The sequence below is a fragment of the Salarias fasciatus genome, chromosome 11, assembly GCF_902148845.1.
Source record: "Salarias fasciatus chromosome 11, fSalaFa1.1, whole genome shotgun sequence".
Lineage (NCBI taxonomy): Eukaryota > Metazoa > Chordata > Actinopteri > Blenniiformes > Blenniidae > Salarias > Salarias fasciatus.
In genome coordinates this window covers 24,979,422-25,000,295 of record NC_043755.1, presented here as the reverse complement: position 1 = coordinate 25,000,295, position 20,874 = coordinate 24,979,422, and the positions used below count along the sequence as shown (strand labels likewise).

The 20,874-nt window shown below is 44.3% G+C and overlaps 1 protein-coding gene across 1 annotated transcript; it reads left to right on the top strand.

The window, feature by feature from the left end:
* The first annotated feature begins 4 nt into the window (after window positions 1-4).
* On the top strand, window positions 5-20,322 carry sim1a (SIM bHLH transcription factor 1a). The gene is made up of 11 exons (XM_030102984.1): window positions 5-179; window positions 4,751-4,830; window positions 6,156-6,245; window positions 6,325-6,433; window positions 6,520-6,605; window positions 7,404-7,603; window positions 7,711-7,817; window positions 9,359-9,506; window positions 17,096-17,255; window positions 18,182-18,581; window positions 19,625-20,322. The coding sequence occupies exons 1-11, from the start codon at window positions 5-7 to the stop codon at window positions 20,320-20,322; spliced, it is 2,253 nt and encodes a 750-aa protein (XP_029958844.1).
* The last annotated feature ends 552 nt before the right edge of the window (window positions 20,323-20,874 follow it).

The window sequence follows — 20,874 nt, the reverse complement described above, 5'->3', positions numbered from 1 at the left end:
AGACATGAAGGAGAAGTCTAAGAACGCGGCCCGGACGCGGCGGGAGAAGGAGAACAGCGAGTTCTACGAGCTGGCCAAGCTGCTGCCGCTGCCCTCCGCCATCACCTCCCAGCTGGACAAGGCGTCCATCATCCGGCTGACCACCAGCTACCTGAAGATGAGGCTGGTCTTCCCCGAAGGTAGGACCGGGAACCGGAACACCGGGAAGCACCGGGCACCGCGGGCACCGGGCACCGGGCAGCACCGGGTTTCTCCGGTTTCTCTGTGATCTAAACATCAACTCCTTCAGGATTTCTTCAGCTGCTTCATTTCTTCTGTTTTTAAACCTTCGGGAGTTTATTTCTTTCCATGAAAAGCTTCCAGTAGAAGAGAAAATACTCCATTACTAATATAGCTTTGTTTGTTTTAAAATATATATGCTTTGGTTTAATAGTTAATAATTAATTTTAACTCAGTTGTTCTCTTCAGTCTTATTTTCTTCTCTATAATTAACTGACAATAACACTGGCGGCGCTTTAATTATTGAAGAATATAATATAATAACTGGATTATATGTTTTATTTTTACTCCATTTGCTGCCTTCACAACAAATAATTGTTTTCACTCAATTTTGAGCCTTTGAGTCTGTAATCATAATAATTTCAAATTATAGCTTTTTCATTTAATACTGAGACCTTTTTGTTGTTAAATGTTTTTATGTGATTGTGGTTTATTCTGTTGTAAAATATAGAAACAAATTTAATTTCATTTTGATGAGTCAAATTTACAAAAAATTAAAAATAAAATTTAGGAATCATTTAATATTTCATGTTTTAAAAGCAGTTAAAATACAAACAGGAAATCAGATGAAATGAGAACTGCATGGTAAATAATATAAAACCTTTTTTTGCATTTGTTGTTCCAAAGATCGCCCTTTGGCTGTATCTTATTTTGAAAAGGATTGTTTGAATTTCAGAAAGTCAGAATTGATCCAACAGTTTTAACCGAGTTATTACTGCAGGGAGCACTTTCAAAATAAAGCTTCAGTAAATCCTGGACAGGTCAGTGTTTTTTTTTTTTAATTTGGATGATTAAGATGAGATGAAACAAGACAGAATCATGTCATGAAGAATTAGAGAATTTCATCTCAGATTATTCAAAATACTCTTTTTCTTTGGATTTTTTTTATGAAAACAGCAGAAATCACAGTTGTGTGTGTGTGTGTGTGTGTGTGTGTGTGTGTGTGTGTGTGTGTGTGTGTGTGTGTGTGTGTGTGTGTGTGTGTGTGTGTGTGTGTGTGTGTGCGTGTGTGTGTGTGTGCGTGCCTGCTGCTCTGCTCTGGATATCAGCAGCTCTGATCCTCCACATATGGAGCAGCTTGTAGCAGCGAGCGGCCGTGTTGAGGGGCCAGCTGAGACCCGGGGGGGACACGGACCGCAGCTTTCACTGCTTTCACGCTCACTTTGTTAACTGGCTTGGGGGGTTGGGGGGTTGGGGGGGGGGGGGGGGGGGGGGGGGGGGGGGGGGGGGGGGGCTTTCCCCAGCATCACTGCACAAACTAAAAACCATAAAAGCTACATTCAGATTAAAATCTATTTTTCAGCCTTGACTTCTGTTCATATGATGAACATGCAGGAGAGTCTGGTTCAGGCCTCAGAACAGGGGTGTCAAATATAAGGCCCAAGGGCCAAAATTGGGCCGCAAAAGGCTGCAGTCCTCTAAAAGCTCCTCCGTGTTCTGGGGTCCAGCTGAAGCTCGGAGCAGCAGCAGAAACGGGGAAAGTCTGGTTATTTTTAGGAGTTCGGTCTGCAGAGGTCAGTCCCACTGACGGCCTGGAGGGTCAGCGAGGCGGCCTGACCTCTGACCTCTGACATGTTCTCCGTCCTGGGGTTGAATTACACTGCAGACTGCTGACGTCTGGACGGACGCTGCGGCTCTGCAGCTCTGCTGTACTTTAGCTCTCTGCTGCTCTGCTGCTCTGCTGCTCTGCATCTCCGCCTCTTTCTTCAAACTTTTCAATTCCCTTAAATCTACAACAGAACATGAAATCGGTGAAATCTCACAGAAAACTTTAGATTTTAAAGATGTCTCCACTCTTTTCTTTAATACTTTCATTCTGAAGTGTGTATCAGACCGCCTGGGATCGAACCCGGGTCCCGGAGTCGGGGCAGCGTCTTTCTGAAGCTCCATCAGTTGCAGCCTGACAAAACGTTTTTTTTCTTCCTGCACCGAAAACAGAAACTGGTCTCCATCAATATTATTCGTTCCATGGATTGAATTCCAGTCGAAGCTCGTTCAGCAGTATTTTAAATAACATCACATCCTGTTTGTTTGACTGTTTTTTTTTTTTATTATTATTTAATTTGACTCCCTGTATTCGTTAAATAAATGTTATTTCTGTAACTCCAGGTATTGAAAACAGAGATCAGAAGTAGGGTTTAAAAAATGTTCCCGTTTTTCTGTCTTTACGACTCGAATCGAAACTGGAGAAATAATCCAGAGTCTCTGAGCCGCAGGAGTCAGCAGACTCAGCATGGCGCTAAAAACCAAATGTTCTGTAATTATCTCTAATATCAAAACACACCAGGAGAATTTAAATGAGCAAATGATGTATTTTAAAATAAACTCAAAGCATTTGGTGAGTTTATGCTTAAAGGTTCAGTGATCCGAGTTCAAACCCGAGATCGTTTAATCATTATTATTATTATTATTATTATTAGTATTATTATTATTATTATTATTTCATTGTCCATGAGTATAATTTTTTTGTCTTCTGTTTGTGTTTTAATCATTATTACAGTCTCTACCTGAGATTTTTTTAAATATTAATTTGTGCTGTATTTAAAATTCTAATTCATTTCGTCAAAGCGCTTTCTTTCTTTCTTTCTGTCTTTCTTTCTTTCTTTCTTTCTTTCTGTCTTTCTTTCTTTCTTTCTTTCTTTCCTCCTGTCTCCTCTTCCTTTCAGAACCTTGCTTTAAATGTTTTCTTTCATATTTTACTATTTTTGCCCCGACTCATCCCTCCTTCATGTTTATTGTGATTAAAAATCTTTAACATATTCTCGCCTGTAAGTATTAAAATATTATTAATCTGATTGTTTTCTTTAGGAAAAAAAATCAGCATTTTACTTTTCAGACTATTAAAACGGGGCATTTTGATGGTTAACTGTAGCATAAATCAGTGTGAGATTTACTGTTTGGGAAAATTAATAGAAGATAAAACTCAATTATTAAAAAAAAACCCTGTAATACCTATTTATTTATAGAGCGGTAAGAATTAATATTTAATCTCGTTCGTAAATGATAATCCAAACGAGCCAATGCTGCTGGTAATCCTTCACACATGCAGGCAATCGTATTTTTAACATTTGACTTGATATTTATGAGTTAAGAGATGGGATTCAATTATTAAAATATTTTTGTTCACGGCTGTAAATTATTACATACTTTTTTGAACCAAGAGAAACGTTTATTATTATTATTATTATTATTATTATTATTATTACTGTTGTTGTATTGATGTGAGATGATCAGATCTTCTCGCTCGTCTCTGTTTGTTTGTTTGTCTTGTTGTTTTTCTCCAGGCCGGGTTGTTGTTGTTGTTGTTGTTTGTTTCTCGTGCGGCGGCAGGTCGTGTCTTTTTGCGCCTCGTGCTCCGCGCTGCACGCCGCCTGTTTGCTCCGCTCAGCGGGATTTGCATGTGAGTGCGCTCCTGCGCTCGCGCGCCCTCCGCTCTCATACGCGCGGCGGGGCCTCGTGTCCTCCGGTCGTGAGGGCGCGTGAGGGGCTCATGGAAGCGTTTTCACGCTGCCGCACATCTGCAGAGAAGCAGACTGGAGAAGCGCGCGGCTTTGCGCGGGGCACGTTAGCACGTTGTTGGACGCTCGGTTGTGCGCGTGACGGTCAGAGCCGCAGCAGGAGGGACGTCTGGGACCCGGTGGGCCTGCGACCGGCTGCTTCGCCACAAATAGTCTTAAGAGTGTTTTAGGAGCTGATCGATAACGGATTATCCATATTGCTGCTCCTCGAAATGGGATTTCTTAAAGCGCAAATGAAATCTAATTTCTGCTGACGGCGGATCATTCCTCCCAGATGTGATTAGTGGTTAAATCCTTCTTTTGATTTATTATGTGTGGAGCAATTCTTCAAAATATTTTCCACTGGGATTATTAACGCACTACGTTCGTATGTTTGATATATTTCATGCAGTGTGGAGCTTTTATCTTTGATTATCTTAAATATTCCAGGAAGAAGTTTAATTGGAATAATGTGTCAGAAAGTCCGTCCTGCTCCTCTCCCCAGACTGCTCAGCATCCCACCAGTCCGCTTCCGCCTCTCTGGTTTAAAGTAAAGTAGAGTTGATGAACCTGGAGATCAAGCTGCATCATGGGAAATGTGGGATAATACAGTTTTTTTTTTAGCCTCTTTGTGAGGAGTGTGTGTGTGTGTGTGTGTGTGTGTGTGTGTGTGTGTGTGTGTGTGTGTGTGTGTGTGTGTGTGTGTGTGCGCGTGTGTATAGAGTATTTCTGTTCGCGTGCATATAAGACTCTGTCTCAAGAGCGGGTCTGTGCTGTGATTGTTTTTCTGTGTGTGTTAAGAGAGAAAAGTGTTTTTGTGTGAAAAGTATTTCTGTGTGTGATAATGTTTCTCTCTCTCTCTCTCTCTCTCTCTCTCTCTCTCTCTCTCTCTGTGTGTGTGTGTGTGTGTGTGTGTGTGTGTGTGTGTGTGTGTGTGTGTGTGTGTGTGTGTGTGTGTGTGTGTGTGTTTCCAGGCCTCGGGGAGTCCTGGGGTCATGTGAGTCGCAGCTCTCTGGATGGAGTCAGTCAGGAGTTGGGCTCTCACCTCCTCCAGGTAAAGTTTCCTCACTGCCTCATCAAGTGTGTGTGTGTGTGTGTGTGTGTGTGTGTGTGTGTGTGTGTGTGCGTGTGTGTGTGTGTGTGTGTGTGTGTGTGTGTGTGTGTGTTGTAATAGAAGGAAATGATGTTATTCTGTTGAAGTCCCATTAGAGGTTCTCCTGTCATTTTATTTTATTTTATTTATTTATTTATTCATTAATTTGTGTCAATGATTTAGGTCCACAAGCAACAGAAACGTCTCTGGGTTTGTGAGAGGCTTTTCTATTTAAAATATTTATTATTAAACTTACATCTAATCAGCAACTGTTGACACAATTCAGTTTTTGTGCAGAATCATTATAATCCCAGTGAGAAAGACAAAGAATTCACAGTATCTTATATGTAATATTTAATAAGCATGTTTTATAATTTAATTACTCTCTATTACACCTACAGCCTCTTCCGAAATTAAAATAATCAGTGTTTTAGTGCCGTTATTCATGGTTTTATCAGATATTTATTCCTTTTTCAGGATTTCTTCAAAAAAATTAGAAAATAAACACATCACTGGTGTTGTTGTTGTGTCTGGTGGACTGTGAGCTCTGGTCACTGCTCTGTCTGCTTCCTTCCTCACACACACACACACACACACACACACACACACACACACACACACACACACACAAACACTCTGAATTTATTTACCTCTGAAACACATTAGAAACATAAAAATATAGATGGTTTTAAAGAACAGAAACTTTCCTGAAGACCGTCAGCCTCCTGCTGGAGGGTGGAACATGCTGCTAAATGTTTCTGTTGTATGATTTATTGCTGTAATTGTGGAGAATGTAAAGTTGAAATGAGGATCAAATGGGGTTAAAAAATGTTTTTTTTTTTTTCTATTCATAATCAGTGAATCCAGTGATTTATCATTTTTAAACACTGGCTTGTGGGTTCAGAGAATAGAGACTGGGGTCACATCAGGCCTGTTGGCTTCGACTTGTGCTTGGTTTGGACCGGGGTGGTCAAACCTAAGGCCTGTGGACCAAAACCAGCCCACAAGAGGCTCTAATGCGGCCAACCCACCAAGCGAATGATAAACATTTCAAAGAAAACACTGATTTATTGATTTTTTTTTTTTAAAGCGTGTTTCTTACCCTGCAGCTTGGACGTTCTGGTTTCTGTCGTCCACAGCGGCTCGGCTCTCAGCGCCTCTGCGACTCTGAAGAACTGTGTTTAAAAAAACAAACAAATCAGTGTTTTCTTCGAAGTGTCTTCAGTCTGCTTGGTGGTCTGGTGGATCGAACACGCCGTACTGATCGAACACGTTTTCTGTTCCAGACGTTAGACGGCTTCATTTTCGTGGTGGCTCCAGATGGGAAGATCATGTACATCTCAGAGACGGCCTCGGTCCACCTGGGCCTGTCGCAGGTGGGTGGAGCTGGTCTGGGGTGGGGGTGGGGTCCCCCTCCCCCCTCCCCGGCTCTGAGCGGAACGTCTTCTCCAACAGGTAGAGTTGACGGGAAACAGCATCTACGAGTACATCCACCCGGCCGACCACGACGAGATGACGGCCGTGCTCACGGCTCACCAGCCGTACCACTCCCACTTCGTCCAAGGTGAGACCGAGACTCCGCCTCCCCGGCCGGCGGGCCGCCGGCACGCAGCAGGGCATGATGGGAGTTCTGCTGTCGTCTCTGTGCAGAGTACGAGATGGAGCGCTCCTTTTTCCTGAGGATGAAGTGCGTCCTGGCTAAGAGGAACGCCGGTCTGACCTGTGGAGGCTACAAGGTGGGTCCGACTCCCGGACGAATTTGATCCAAACAAATCTGAGCAGAAACCCTGAAAGTCTGAGAGTTTACCCGTGTCCGAACGATGAAGCTGGTTTCAGACTGATTCTCCAAACACACTCTGACGTTCCCACAGGAAAACAGGGAGAGCTCTGAGGTGCCAGAGGGGTAGACGCCTCTTTGTAAAGGAAGTCAGTCTGGGGCGGGGGGGTAGAAAGGCTTTGAATGGTTTCTATGAGGACATCGAATACTGTGAGACTGTCAACCTTCAGTGGCACATTTCAAAGAAACCCTCAGTAAGACCCCCTCTGGAACCTGGAGATGAGTCTTTAACCATGAATCACTTTGGTGGCTGCAGATTTTCATTATTGGTGGACAGATGGACCATATTTTGATTTCCCCAAAAACAGACAACTTTGGATGTGATCTTGACGCTTTAACCCTTTTTACACGATGCTTCAGGTGAAAATGCTTCTTTGTATCATTGTAGGATAATGTTAAATAAAAATCTGTTATTTCTGAACATTTCAATAAGGCTGTCATGAGTTATATTAAGGTCCCTCCTCCTGATGAACTGGTCTACAGGTCTCCATTTATTGAACAGAACCACAGCCTGATCTTATTGGTCATATTTACACATTATCAAGTCCTTTCTGCCTCTGCGTGGTGGAGCATTCTTCCAGTAAAAACATTTCAGGTTTCGTCGTCCATCGCTGGGGATTCTGCAGTGTTGAGACCAGTGGAGACTCCTGAGGAGAGAGATGCTGTGTCGTGTTAATGTATGATCCTCTGGGCCCAGGTGATCCACTGCAGCGGCTACCTGAAGATCCGGCAGTACAGCCTGGACATGTCTCCTTTCGACGGCTGCTACCAGAACGTGGGGCTGGTGGCGGTGGGCCACTCCCTGCCGCCCAGCGCCGTCACCGAGATCAAGCTGCACAGCAACATGTTCATGTTCAGAGCCAGTCTGGACATGAAGCTCATCTTCCTCGACTCACGGTGAAACACGAAACACACCTGACCGCACGGAGCAGCAACCACTGCAGGGAGCGGCGCCTTCTGATGGCCTGTGTGTGTGTGTATGTATGTGTGTGTGTGTGTCACAGAGTGGCAGAGCTGACAGGTTACGAGCCTCAGGATCTGATAGAGAAGACTCTCTATCATCACGTCCACAGCTGTGACTCCTTCCACCTGCGCTGCGCTCATCACTTGTGTGAGTTAGGTTTGTTTTACCTTCCTACAGATTCTCCACACACACACACACACACACACACACACACACACACACACACACACACACACACACCTCACAGTACACGTGAAACTACAAAAGAAACCCTCCCAGAGGCAGATAACACAGCTGAGTCGCGTCAGTTCCATCAGTTTCCTGTCGTTTATGACAGCAGGACGCCCCACAGTGGAAACAGCCTGAGTCGGTGACGCTGTGACTGTTTTCAACATTTCTTTTTGTTTATAACCCCACATTAAACCAGTGGATTTAAGTGTCGGTTAACACATTTATATTATTTGACATTACTTTGTCTCTCAAAATAAGTTATTTCATTTAAATTGGTGGAATTAGTAACAATTAAACATAATGTTATATATTGTGTATTATCAGTCTAATAATTCTTCAAGAGAAACAAGATTGAAGGAGCAGTTAAAATATTTCTTAGAAATCTCGGCTGAAATTGAAAAGAATCAGACAATAAAAGCAGTTATTAGTCTGTGACACGACTTTAATGTTTTATTCCAGCAGAATAAGTCGTCTCATTCCAGAACCATTGGACTGACTCCACTTTAAGATAGATTTGGTCTTGGAAATACACTGAACAAACACATAGAGGCAACAGTTTTGTCATGAGTTGAAGTCACTTTCCCTCAACTCCCATTCCTCTGAAATGTGTGTGTTGATGAGTCCTCTCCCTGCAGCTCACCGGTGAAGCGGGTCAAAATGCTGGTTAGACAGCAGGACTGTTGCACAGGTGTTTCTCAGGGTAGGCACAATATAGGACTGGCTAAAATGTGCAGTTTTGTTTTATTTTGGGATCTGGGGGTCTCAGAAAGCCGGTCAGTGTGTGTGGAGGTCCTGGACTGGATGTGGTTGTGAGGACGGCTGGACGTGCTGATTCTCTGAAACACCGTTGGAGTTGTTGTGGAGAAATGAAGGTTCAGTTCAGAGACAGCTGTGGAGGACATTCCTGCAGGACGGACGGACCCTCTGCCAAAATGTGATGAAACTACACACTTCTGAGTGTCCTGTGATCGTGTCCCACCTGAGGCTCACCTGTGTTAGTCAGCATGTTGATCTGCTCCCTGTGAGGTGGAGGGGTGGTCCACTCGCACACATTTAGACACATTTGTCAACAATATTTGAGAGAAATGTGTCTTTTGTGTGCATATTAAAATGATCAGATCTTCTGAGTTCAACTCATGAAAACTGGGAGGAAAAACAAAAGTATTGCATTTATACAGTATTTTTTTCAGTATTAAAGAAGGAGTTTTAGCCATTTTAGCAGTTTTAGGTATTTAACTTCTTTAAAAAAATACCTTTGTAAGAACTATATAGATAATCAAGCTGTTATTTCCAGATAGATTCACTGATTCTCTACAGAGGAGCTCCAGAACATGAAGCTCCAGTTATCCTGCAGGACGGACCACATCACAGCTCGGTGTAAAGGATGAATGAAGAGTTCAGTTTGATCAGTCTGATGGATTCCTCCCTCAGTGAAACTCTGTCTTCTCGTCCTGCAGTGCTGGTGAAGGGTCAGGTCACCACCAAGTACTACCGCTTCCTGACCAAACACGGCGGCTGGGTCTGGGTTCAGAGCTACGCCACCATCGTACACAACAGCCGCTCGTCTCGGCCTCACTGCATCGTCAGCGTCAACTACGTCCTCACGTGAGTCTGAGCCGTGCGTGGCTGTCGGGGTGGCCGACAGCTGTGCCGATCCCGTCACCGTGATGCTTCACGCTGCTGCACTGCCGAACCTCTCACCGCTTCCCTCCAGCGAAGCTCAACTCAGGATGAAATCAGCAGATTAAAGATAATCCTACAAAAGAGTCGTTGGTTGGTTGATTGGTTAGCTGGTTGGTTGAGTTGTTGGTTGGCTGAGTGGTTGGTTGGTTGGTTGGTTGGGTGGTTGTTCAGTCGGTTGGTAATTGGTTGGGTGGGTGGGTTGTTGGTTAGTTTTGTTGTTGGCTGGTTGGTTGCTTGGTTGAGTCGTTGGTTGGCTGGTTGGTTGGTCAGTTGCGGGGTTAATTGGTTGGGGGCATGGGTTGTTGGTTGGTCCGTCAGTCAGTTGGTTGGTTAATTGGTTGGGTGGGTGGGTTGTCTTTCAGAGGAAGTGATTTGGTTTTGAGAGTGATCTGGTCGGGTAAAGAAACTCTCTGTGATCCAGTTCAAGTTCTTTTGAAGAATTTAACCATTTCTAGTCATTTTTGTGACGCTTTACGACTCAGAAATATTCGTCTTAAAGACCAACCTCTGATTGAATACTGAAACAAATGCTGTATGCTCATATTTTGAAACTCAGCTGTAATCAGATCCCTTTAAATCATCTTCATCCTAGTTCCACAATTTTCCTCACCAGAAATACTTCACACTGAAAGCTACTAGTTGCTCCAGAACGTCTCAAGCTGAATTTCAAGGATGACAAAACCAAACTTTTTCTTCTCCTCTCCTCTCGGAGGTGTATTTTTGGTTCTGTTTGTGGATGGGGGCCACTCTGCAGGTGTGTTTGGCGTAAAGCGACAGCGCCGGGGCAGAGAGGGTCGTCTCACATCTCTGCTGCGCTGTCACTCTCTGCTTTGATAAGATAATGAGTATTGGCTCTCCAGATTTACGCAAACAGTTGCTCTGAAGCAATTAACTGGAGGTTAATTGGAAAGATGACACGTGTTTGTTAAAGCGGGGATCGTCCAATCTGCCAATATAACAAGAGCTTCCCCGTCAGTATTGTTTCTGTCTGAGTTCCACACAGAAGGAGGGAGGTTAGTTCGAGGAAGGAAGACTCAGACTTCCATCAGATGAAGCAGACATTCCTGTCTTATCGGTAGATCCGCTCTCTTTCATGCTCGTTTATCAGAACCTGCCGTTTGTTCCTGAGTTTGATAAGGGTGTGTGTTACCTGTCTCCTGTTGAGTTTATTTAAAACTCCCTCAGCGATTGTAGCCTAAGATTCTATTTTTGGGTCCAGCTTATCAAGATTTCAACCAAGAACAAAGTGCTGATCTTAGAATACAGCTCAGATCCTGATTTATTATCCAGACTGTGGCATCCAGGGGAATATGTCCAGAGCGATCTCTGGTAATTAGAAGGAACAGCCGATATTAATGTGATTGAAACACATTTTGCAGATGACCGTACTGTTTTTAATGAAGACTGTTTAAACAAGGACGTCAGTCAAACATGAGGTAATGTCTTCTGCTGGAAATAAACTGTTTATTTCTTATTCTTTATTTGAGGGGTAAAGACCTAATAAATTGAGAAAATCTATCAAGATGAACTTTTTCAGGTGACGCTGATGTCTTTGTGCTTTGGGATTCGGACCTACAAACAGCAGTGCTCTTTCTCTTTTCTTATTCTTCCTGTCTAGTTTCAACCAGCAGAGTTCTAGAAGAGAAAGTTTTTGGGTTCTTTTGTTTTGTCCTTTTTTCTGGATTTTTGTACTTTTGACTTTGATCGCCAGGTTTGAAATTCTTGAGTGCCAGTCAAATAGTTTGCAGGTTTGGTGGATTAATGTTTTTTCTTTTTCTTTTTTGTCATTTAGTACTAACAGAGCCTGAATTGACCGTGCAGAGAAACATCTTTATCTTTTGTGATGTGTGTATCACACACTTGATAATAATAAGTCTGAGCAGTCTTATTTTGAAATGCTGACAGGAGCTAAATCAAAGATACAACATTAACAATTGACCCTGTTAGACTTTTCATCCTTTCCCATGAAAAAGCATGAAGAAGTCAAACATGAACATAAACAGAATTAACCAGGTGGAAAATGAGTTTAACTCCTGCTGGATGAAAACTGCTCCTCCTTCTATTCTTTGATAATTAAATACATCTGTTTAATGTGTTTTGTCTGCTGTGTGGATTTAATTACTGTGAGGAGATTTTAGCCTTTTGTGCAGTGTACCTTATAGATAAGTTTAACTTTAAAACTTAAATAATCTTCTTAAACACTGAGATCGACGTCTTCTCTTCTCCGTCTGCTGGTGAGCGGTTTCCCAGCTGATCCCTCTCTGTTCTGATCCGGCTGTATCGGCGTTCTGTTCTCTGCTGGTTCCTGATGAGAACGGTCTGGACCGTGTTGGACTCCTGCAGCAGAGGATCCTCGTCCTCTGAGCGACCCCGAGCCAAACACACCTCTGATTCGGCGTCTTCGCCTGAATATCGTGTGAAATATGAAAACATTTCAGTGTTTCCTCCACTGCGTTCTTCTACACTGTCCTAACAACCGATCATCTTTCACTCCATGACTTCAACATTGAATCCAATCTGATGAAGACAGGAGGGTCAGAAGCACAGAAATCAAGAAAAAACAAACTAATAATAATAATAATAATAATGGATTTTATGTGTAATGCACATTACATCTGTAGGCAAATGTCAATGTGCACAATCAGGAAGACAATAAAAACAATGATAAAGACAATAAAAAGCAGTAGGACAGCATAAACAATAAATACAGTAAATACAGTTAAAACAAACAGCAGTAAAATCAATCAGGGAAGGCGATACGAAATAAAAAGGTTTTCAGCCCTCTTTTGAAAGAATCCACCGTCTGTGGAGCCCTGAGGTAGAGTTGAGTGTCGTCAGCATAGCAGTGGAGTTGTATTCCTGCCTGCTGACGACTCGGCCGAGGGGGAGCATGTAGATGGTGAAGAGGGTTGGACCGAGGACAGAGCCCTGGGGGACCCCACAGGGGACACTGTGGGGGCGGGACTTAGCGTCCCCCAGGGCTACGAACTCAGCCCTTCCTGTGAGGTACACTGAGTGGAATCATTGGAGAGCGGTGCCAGTGATACCAATGTCGTGTTGGAGGCGGCGCAGGAGGACAGAGGAGAACTAAAACAAGACAATGAACAACTAACATGTCTTTTCTTAAAATTTGAATATTTGGAATTATAGATCCAGAAGCAGAGAAACTTTAACATCATTTACTCCTTAATGGTGACCACTGCACGTCAACACTTTATCACATGTTTAACTAATGCTGTGGAGCCATGACATAAAGAATGCTGTCCTACATCTGACTTTTATTTGATGTCAAATTATTTCTTTACAACTTTCTTGATTTTTTTTTTTAATTTGAGCCACCTCAGTTCAGTGAATGACCATGATTAATCAGCTGTGGGAATCAAAGCTGCTCTGTTCCAGCTTCTGAAGCCATAGAAATACTTGTTGCACCCTTTCAAATGTTCTTATGTTCCAGTATGTATTCATCAGATGTACAACTGCTCTGCAAGCTCATTCATGAATGAATCAACAAAGACAGTCCTGACTGGATGAACTGTGTCCATCAGCTTCAGTGGGATTGAGGTTTACTCATCTTCATCCTGAAAGCTTCATTCTGAGGGTGGAAATAAAAACATGCATGAAGACCGCAAAATACTGCCACCAGGTTACACATTACACATGCTGAGATGGAATGTAGTGAAATGTATTTTGAGGGATTTTAAGGAAATGCTGAACTCCTCATAGTTTATGAATTTCAGATTTTCCAGGTTCTATAAACAAAGCAAATAAAAGATGCTCATCGTTCTCTGGAATACCAACAATACTAAATTAGCAGTACTAAAAAAATGCCCCAAACTGGAATTATTTTTTATTTATTTAAGAAATAAAGGCTAATGCTGAGAAATGATTCTCACTGAGGTCAGAGCCCTGAGTTCACCTGCTTCTCTTTATTTTATGTCTCTGATGTGAGTTTTTCACAGATGAACAACATACTGACTGAATCAATGAAAGCTTTCATTGAGCGGCACGGCGTCGTTCAGAGGCAGAAATCTGCTTTACTCAACACGTCAAACCCTCCTCAGCTCTGTGTTTACGGCCTTTCAGTCATTTCAATCTTATCAATGCCTCTAGCATCATGTCACTTTTCAGGTGGACATTATTTACTCACTGTCTTGTTCCTTTGTTTTCCTGTAGAACACTGAGTTGATGGCGTTCTGAGAATGCTTGAATAAAACCATGGATTTTGTGACTTGTTGAGATTGCTTTTCACTTCTTTCACCTCTTTTCTTTTGGCCCTCCTCAGAGCAACTGTCACATTTTCACATAAAAATTAAATAAAAAGGAAATGATGCTAAATAAATTAATATATTCCCCGTCACAGCCAATATTGTAAGAAGTTTAGCCTTTTTTTTCTTGAAATAAAACCCATCATTTGTAATAACTGACCAATAATGTAATAAGTTATTACATGATTGAAGTAGCATTAAAAAAAAATTCTTAAAGCTCGGGTAGACGATGTTGTCCAAAAGCACTTCTTGTCACACTGAGTGAAATGCTCCTCGCCCTCTGGGAGAAGTCAATACATTATGTGGACGGAAAAGGGTGCGGAAAAAATCTGACAACTGTAGCGGCCAAAGGATAGTAAAAACTCCGACCAATCGTAAGGCGCGGACCGATTTTAAGAAACCAATCAAATCCCTTCGCTGTTCTACCAGCCCCCTGCGCGTTCATTTCAATGGCGTGCACTGGCCCTGGTTCAGAGCGCGTTGCCAAGGTGCTCTCGGCGCTCGCGGCTCACGTGAAAAGTAGAACAAAGCGGAGCGGCGCGCTGCGCTCCCCTGCACGTTGTGTGCGGCAGTCAGAAAGGTTAATAACACTGGAGGCGATCACACACTCCCTCCAGTGCGTTCCCCCCGTGCATGTAAGCGGGTGCATCCCTCCAAAGGGGTGGGAACTGGGCGGAGCTGGGCGGAGCCTTGAGGAGATGCCACATTCGAATACATGCTAGTTTTCCAAGATCGCCGACCCCAGCTTTAACTGCAGCTGATAATGTAATAATACTTTTATATTGATGCATTTCTTGGAAACTGAACACCGAGTACCGAACACCAGGCTTCACCCAACCAGGCTGGAGGCTGTGTGGCCTCACACACAGCACACACACTTTACACACACCACACATTCTCTGCGGGAGTGAGACCTGAGCATCTCTTACGAGAGGAGGATGAGAGAATCAAACACCCCCAGCCGGTCTCAGTAATCTCACTGATAATCTGACAGATAAAGAAGCAGTGTGATTTTTAAGTATATCAATAGTTTTGTTTTCTAAAGCAAATGAACTAATTTTGAGTTTTCAGAAAGATTTTGAACTTTAGAAAAACTTTCAGATCGTGTGTGTGTGTGTCTGTGTGTGTGTGTGTGTGTGTGTGTGTGTGTGTGTGTGTGCGTAGATTAGAATTACATTAGACTGAAGACAACGCATCTCGTCCATCGGTGGCCTTTTGAAACAGATTAAATTATCTCCAACAGACAAACAAAGACACGCTGGCTGGAATATAATCAGATTAATTTCTGCCTGATTTTCAGTTTCCTCCTGACCTGATTTCACCTGTTTTTTTTCTCACACATGGAACATTAGAAGCTAAAACAAACCCAGTTCTCCAAACTGCTCTGGATGCATCTGAACACTGCTGGAAACTTCCAGAGCTCCAACACTTCTGCTTTCTGCTCCTTGTTCAGTTCACTTTCTCATCACCACATCTTCACATCATGTTAGATCCTGGAAACGACCATTTTACCTGGCGCTGTGTAAATAAAGCTGAACTGACTTGAATTATTTTAAAACAAAAAGCTATTCTGTGAATTTAAGGTGTAATCAGAAAGTTTTAACTTCTGCTCCAGTTGTAAAGTGTTTGCTTACTGTGATCCTGATTCAGATACTGAGATTTTCCTTATTTCCACAAGAATAGGTTCAATAAACAGCAATCAAACATCTACAGTGAATACTTCCTGAAATTTAATTCAGCTAGAACTATTGTAAAACAGATAGGAAATCTAAATTCAGCTGCTTTTAACTTCATTCAGTCACAAAAATGAATCTTATCAGTGAAAAATCATAACAAATATTCCTATTTAAAAGTGTCCATCAGGTGCTGAAGAGAAAACTATTCTCCTTGTGTATAAGGAAATATGTCAGGAGAGTGAAAAGCCTGAATAAGCTATAAGAGCACTGGAGTGACAGCAGCAATGCCTCAGTAGAACAGCTGCAAACATCTGGAGGAACCGTTCTGGACCCACTGACTCCGTTTCTGACGAGAACTGAAGTGAGGAGGAGCTCTGAGGCCGCGTTCACACGTCTGTTCACACGTCTGTTCACACGTCTGTTCACACCACAGCGCAACTTTTCAAACTGACTCCCAAGGTGGAACTTTACTTATTCGTCACTTCAGCATGTAGATTGGGTACATTGTTAGCTTGTGAATTTAATTCAGTGGTAGAAACTATTTGATTACTTTAGTTAGTGTGCATGAACCGCTGATGGCGGTGGAGCCGTCTAATCTCTGGCCTCGGGCGCCCCATCGAGCACAGCTGCTCTGTAAACCGACATCGTTTTCAAAATGCTGCCGTGCCATGTCGTGCTGTGGATCTCTTCCCTCTGTTAACTGAAACAGTTCAACCATCGGTGGACAAATTATGAACAGCCGCTCCTTTGAATCAAACCGTCCGGCGTTTTGTGCGTGTTGTGAGATCCTCTCATTGGTTTGATGAACACGATGGAGTTTTGAGTTAATGCTGTCATTAGAACAAAGCAGAAACAAAATGCACCATTTGTTTTGTCTTTGGTCTTGGAGAGCTCCTCTCTCGGAGGATCCATCCTCACGATTAAGGAATAGCTAATATTTGGGCTTCAGACGGCGCGGTCGGAGCAGCAGTGCTTAATGCAGCAGATATTCTCAGATTTAATGGTAACTGATGCAAATCCGCTGAAATGTGTCCACCCGCATGTCTGCCCGGGTGTTTGTGTGGCGAGAGATTGAGGCAGAGCGGGAGGCGTCCGCGGAGGACGGATCTCTATTTGTCTGCAGTAAACCCTGTCCAGCTTTCCTGTTGTCTCAAACTTGATTCATCATCCGCAGCGAGAACACTTTAGCGAGAAATCAATTCCCATTTCCCAGTAGTGAGACGTCCAAGCCTCTCCGATGGGCCTGATTTAGCCAGACATAGCCTTTAATCTCCTGGTGTATTTGATTGGACAGCTTTTCCTCAGTTGAGTGTTTGTTGAAGGCCTTTGCTGCAATCCTTCTGGTGAAACAAGCGTCCCAGCAGCCACTGCAGCCTCAGCCCCCTCCCACTCCAACACGCGCCATGAGCCGCTGCTCCCTCCATCACCGCCAGCCTCTCACTGTTAAACACATGTTAATGGGGTTTTTTGCACTTCCAGAAAAACCAAACAGGCAGGTACAAACACACGCTGTTTGATAACCTGGGATGTTCCTGTGAAGGCGCCACGCTCAGGCTTCCTTTGTCTGCAGGGACACAGAATACAAAGGCCTGCAGCTGTCCCTGGACCAGGCCACGTCCAAGTCCTCCTTCCCCTACAGCAGCAGCAGCAGCCTGGCGGACAACTGCAAGACCCCCAAGAGCAGGATACCCCGGCCCAAGACCAAAGCCAGACTGTCCCCGTACACCCAGGTAGGACCTCCTCACTTCATCACCTCAGGACACTTATTCTCTGGACCCATGCTGAGTCTGACCGTTCATGACCTTCTTCTTAAGGGACAAACGTTTTTACCATTGAAAACTGTTTTGACCCAAATGAAGGAACCTCAAGGTACCGTAGATGAAATACAGTTTTGTTTATTTTAGTTTGTAACAATGACTTTCTTTCTTGTCTTTCTTGCCTCATGGTGTTTGGTGTCCATTATAAAGCCACATTATACGTAACCCTCTTGGCACCCAGTTTTTATTTATTTATATTTTTACATTTTGGCATGATTTGTCTTTCACTTTGCCTAGAGGTGACATTTTTTCTTTTCCTGCTACATATTTTGATTAGTTTGACTTTGTGTATCCTGCAGACATGCTTCTGGTTCAACATTAATATTGAACTGGATATTTCACTTTATTTTACACCAGAAGGTTTCATTAAAAATGGCTTTAACTGGGATATTCGTCATTTTCTGTACTGATTGTTTGGTTTTGTGAAAATTTCCATCACCTATATGCACTAAAACAAAGAAAAGGTTTGTATTTAATGGCTATTATGACTGTTTTACCATTCAGGCACACTCAAGATGGAACTGGGCTGAATGTTTCTCCTGAACTGAAATGAATTTGACATCCCAGATCTAGACCCTCAACCAAATCAATGGAAACTGTGTTTAATATTCCATATCAGTTAATAAACTGAAGGAATACTGAAAACATTGAACTGAAATGGCTACAGTTTGATCACTGTGTGGAGAACTGGACGGAATTTTCTCTGGAAAACTGACGAAAGTTCTGATTTTAACTGATAAAATAAAATAATAAAAAGATTTGTTCTGCATCACGGAATCAAAAGTCAGCATGTGACCTGTGCTCTTGCTGTTCTTGCTTGTCGCTCTCTCTGGCTGCAGTATTCCAGCTTCCAGCCCGAGCGCTCGGAGTCGGAGCAGGGCAGTCCGTGGGGCAGCAGCCCCCTCACCGACTCCGCCTCCCCCCAGCTGCTGGAGCACGGCGACGGCCCGGACGCCTCCTGTGGCTACAGGCAGCTCCCAGACTCCCGCTCGCTCTGCTACAGCCTGGCGGAGGAGCAGCACCACGCCGCCGCCGACGGCCACGCCCACGGCCAGGGGCAGAGCTGCGAGCGGGGGCGGTGCGAGGCCGGCCGGTACTTCCTCGGAGCGCCTCCGCCCGGCAGAGAGGCGTGGTGGGGCGCCGCCCGCTCCATCCTGCCCCTGAGCAAGAGCTCCCTGGAGAACCATGAGGGATACGAGGGCATCGTGCCTCACATCACCGCCATCCACAGCTACCACGGTGAGGAGGAACTCTGCCTCTCTGCAGAGCCCGAACGCTTCAGCTCAGGTCTGTAGAGAAGAAACTTTTAAACTTCTAATTTTGCAGCCTTTAAAAGAAAAGAGAACTCTTCTGAGTACAGCCAGTCAAATCATAGCTCTCTGGTCTCACACAGTTTATTCAGTTAAAACCCTATAGATGTCATCTGTCTGGTCAGGTGTCCCCCAGGGCTCTGTCCTGGGCCCCATCCTCTTCGTTATCTGCCTCCTTCCGTCCAAGTCTTCCTTGGCCATGTTTTCTATAAATACAATATACAATTCCCTTGCTATGCAGATGACATTCCACTCTATCTTTCTACCAAAAGGTTTCATAGCTCATCATATAGAGTGACTCTGGTTTCAGAGATGGATTTTCTTTGGGATAACGCTCACAAAACCAACACTGAGTTCTTTGGGAATGTTTCAGTTTGTTGTCAGATCACCAAATAAAGCCCATAAACAAAGCTGCTGTGAAACACGGTAGAGTACCATCACGCTGTGGGGCTGCCTTCGAAGAACTTATGAAATCAGTTCATCACCACATTACAGAGAGAAAATTGTTGTGCAATGTCAGAAAACTGGATTTGAGGCGAAGTTCTTGTGTCTTTGAGTAGAAGAGTAGAAAAGATGGACGACTGCCACCTGAAATGAGTTCTGATCTACATTGAACTGCTCGTCTTTAAAGAGAGTTAGAATCTACTTCCTGCATGTGAAAGTTTGAATAAAAAATCTTTTTTTTTTTTTAAACCTGCAAAAGTACAAATTTCAAAGAAGAATATTTACAGTTTCAACTTAATCCCATTTAGTGATGGCTAATCATTGGTAAAACATGTTTTTGGTGCCAACTTTCTTTTTCTGACATCTTGAATCTAAAATGAAGTTTGTCTTTGTCCAAATCCACAGAAAAATGTGAAACCCTTCTGCAGCCTTAGTGCTGTTCAGGGCAATGCTGGGAGAGTGTGACGCGTCCCGGAGCGGTTGTTGTGTGTTTATACGTGAAGGTGTGTGTGTGTCGTGGTCCTGCAGGGCGGAGCCACTGGGACGAGGACAGCGTGGTCAGCTCTCCAGACGGCGGCTCGGCCAGCGACTCGGGGGACCGGTACCGGGCCGACCACTACCGCTGCAGCCCGCAGGAGCCCAGCAAGATCGAGACGCTGATCCGAGCCACGCAGCAGATGATCAAAGAGGAGGAGAGCCGGCTGCAGCTCCGCAGAGGCCCTCAGGACGGCCCGCTGGGGCCCGCCAACGGCCTGCCCAAGGGCCACGGGCCCTGCTTCACCGCAGATTACACTCAAGGACCCCTGCCCATGCACACTGTGGTGTGTCGAGGTTTGAGTCAGGTGATCAGCCCGGCGCCGAGCCCCGCCCCCTTGTCCCGGCTCAGCAGTCCGGGTTCTGAGCGGGCCCACAAGCCCAAAGACTACCTCCAGACGGACCTGTCCCCCATCTCTTTGCAGCTGCACCACCCGCTGGGCCGGCCGGGGCCCTGCTCGGCCTCCCCGACCCCGGCCCCGGCCCTCTACCCCTCTCACCCCCACCCGCGGCCCTACTTGGACAAGCACGCGGCGTACTCCCTGACGGGCTACGCCCTGGAGCACCTCTGTGACCCGGAGAGCCTGCGAGGCTACAACACAGGCCCCGCCCCCTACGACCACTTCCGCCTGCAGCCCGAGCAGACCCCCACACACAAAGGCACCTCGGTCATTATCTCCAACGGGAGCTAACACACACACACACACACACACACACACACACACACACACACACACACACACACACACACACACCCCACAGGAAGCCATTGTCACTTTGGTTTGTCCATCATCCGGATCAGCTCTGATCACTGTTGTAGTTTTTTGAAGAAGATATTGATCATTAATGTTCATCTTTTGTTACATAATAATAATAGTAGTAATAATAGTACATGTTGTTCAAATTTGTCCAGCTTCTGGAGCTCACAGTTTCACTGGATCCACTGAAATATTCAACTTTTGGGAGCTGATTAATTAATGGGATGCACTGAACATTTCACTCCATAAATATGGAATCTACTGGAATTCAGTTATGTTCGATTGATGTAAGTCCCCGTTCACGCCACAGCATTTTCAAGTGGAAATGGAACACGGTAGATGCACTTAGGGTGTCTGTTTGCACGGCAGCGGTGGTCAGAGCCACTGGTCCAGGTCCAGATTCTCCTGGTCCTGGTCGTTTTAGGGTTGACAGTCACACGTGTGCGTGCGTGTGTGTGACTTCATTTCAAAAACAGCAGCACCTAC

Bases quoted from the DNA above. Each gene is read 5' to 3' on its own strand.
- sim1a (XM_030102984.1), top strand. From the start codon at position 5: ATGAAGGAGAAGTCTAAGAACGCGGCCCGGACGCGGCGGGAGAAGGAG. The intron at 6,434-6,519 runs GTGAGACCGAGA...GTCTCTGTGCAG, and splicing joins CCACTCCCACTTCGTCCAAG to AGTACGAGATGGAGCGCTCC. The intron at 17,256-18,181 runs GTAGGACCTCCT...CTCTGGCTGCAG, and splicing joins GACTGTCCCCGTACACCCAG to TATTCCAGCTTCCAGCCCGA.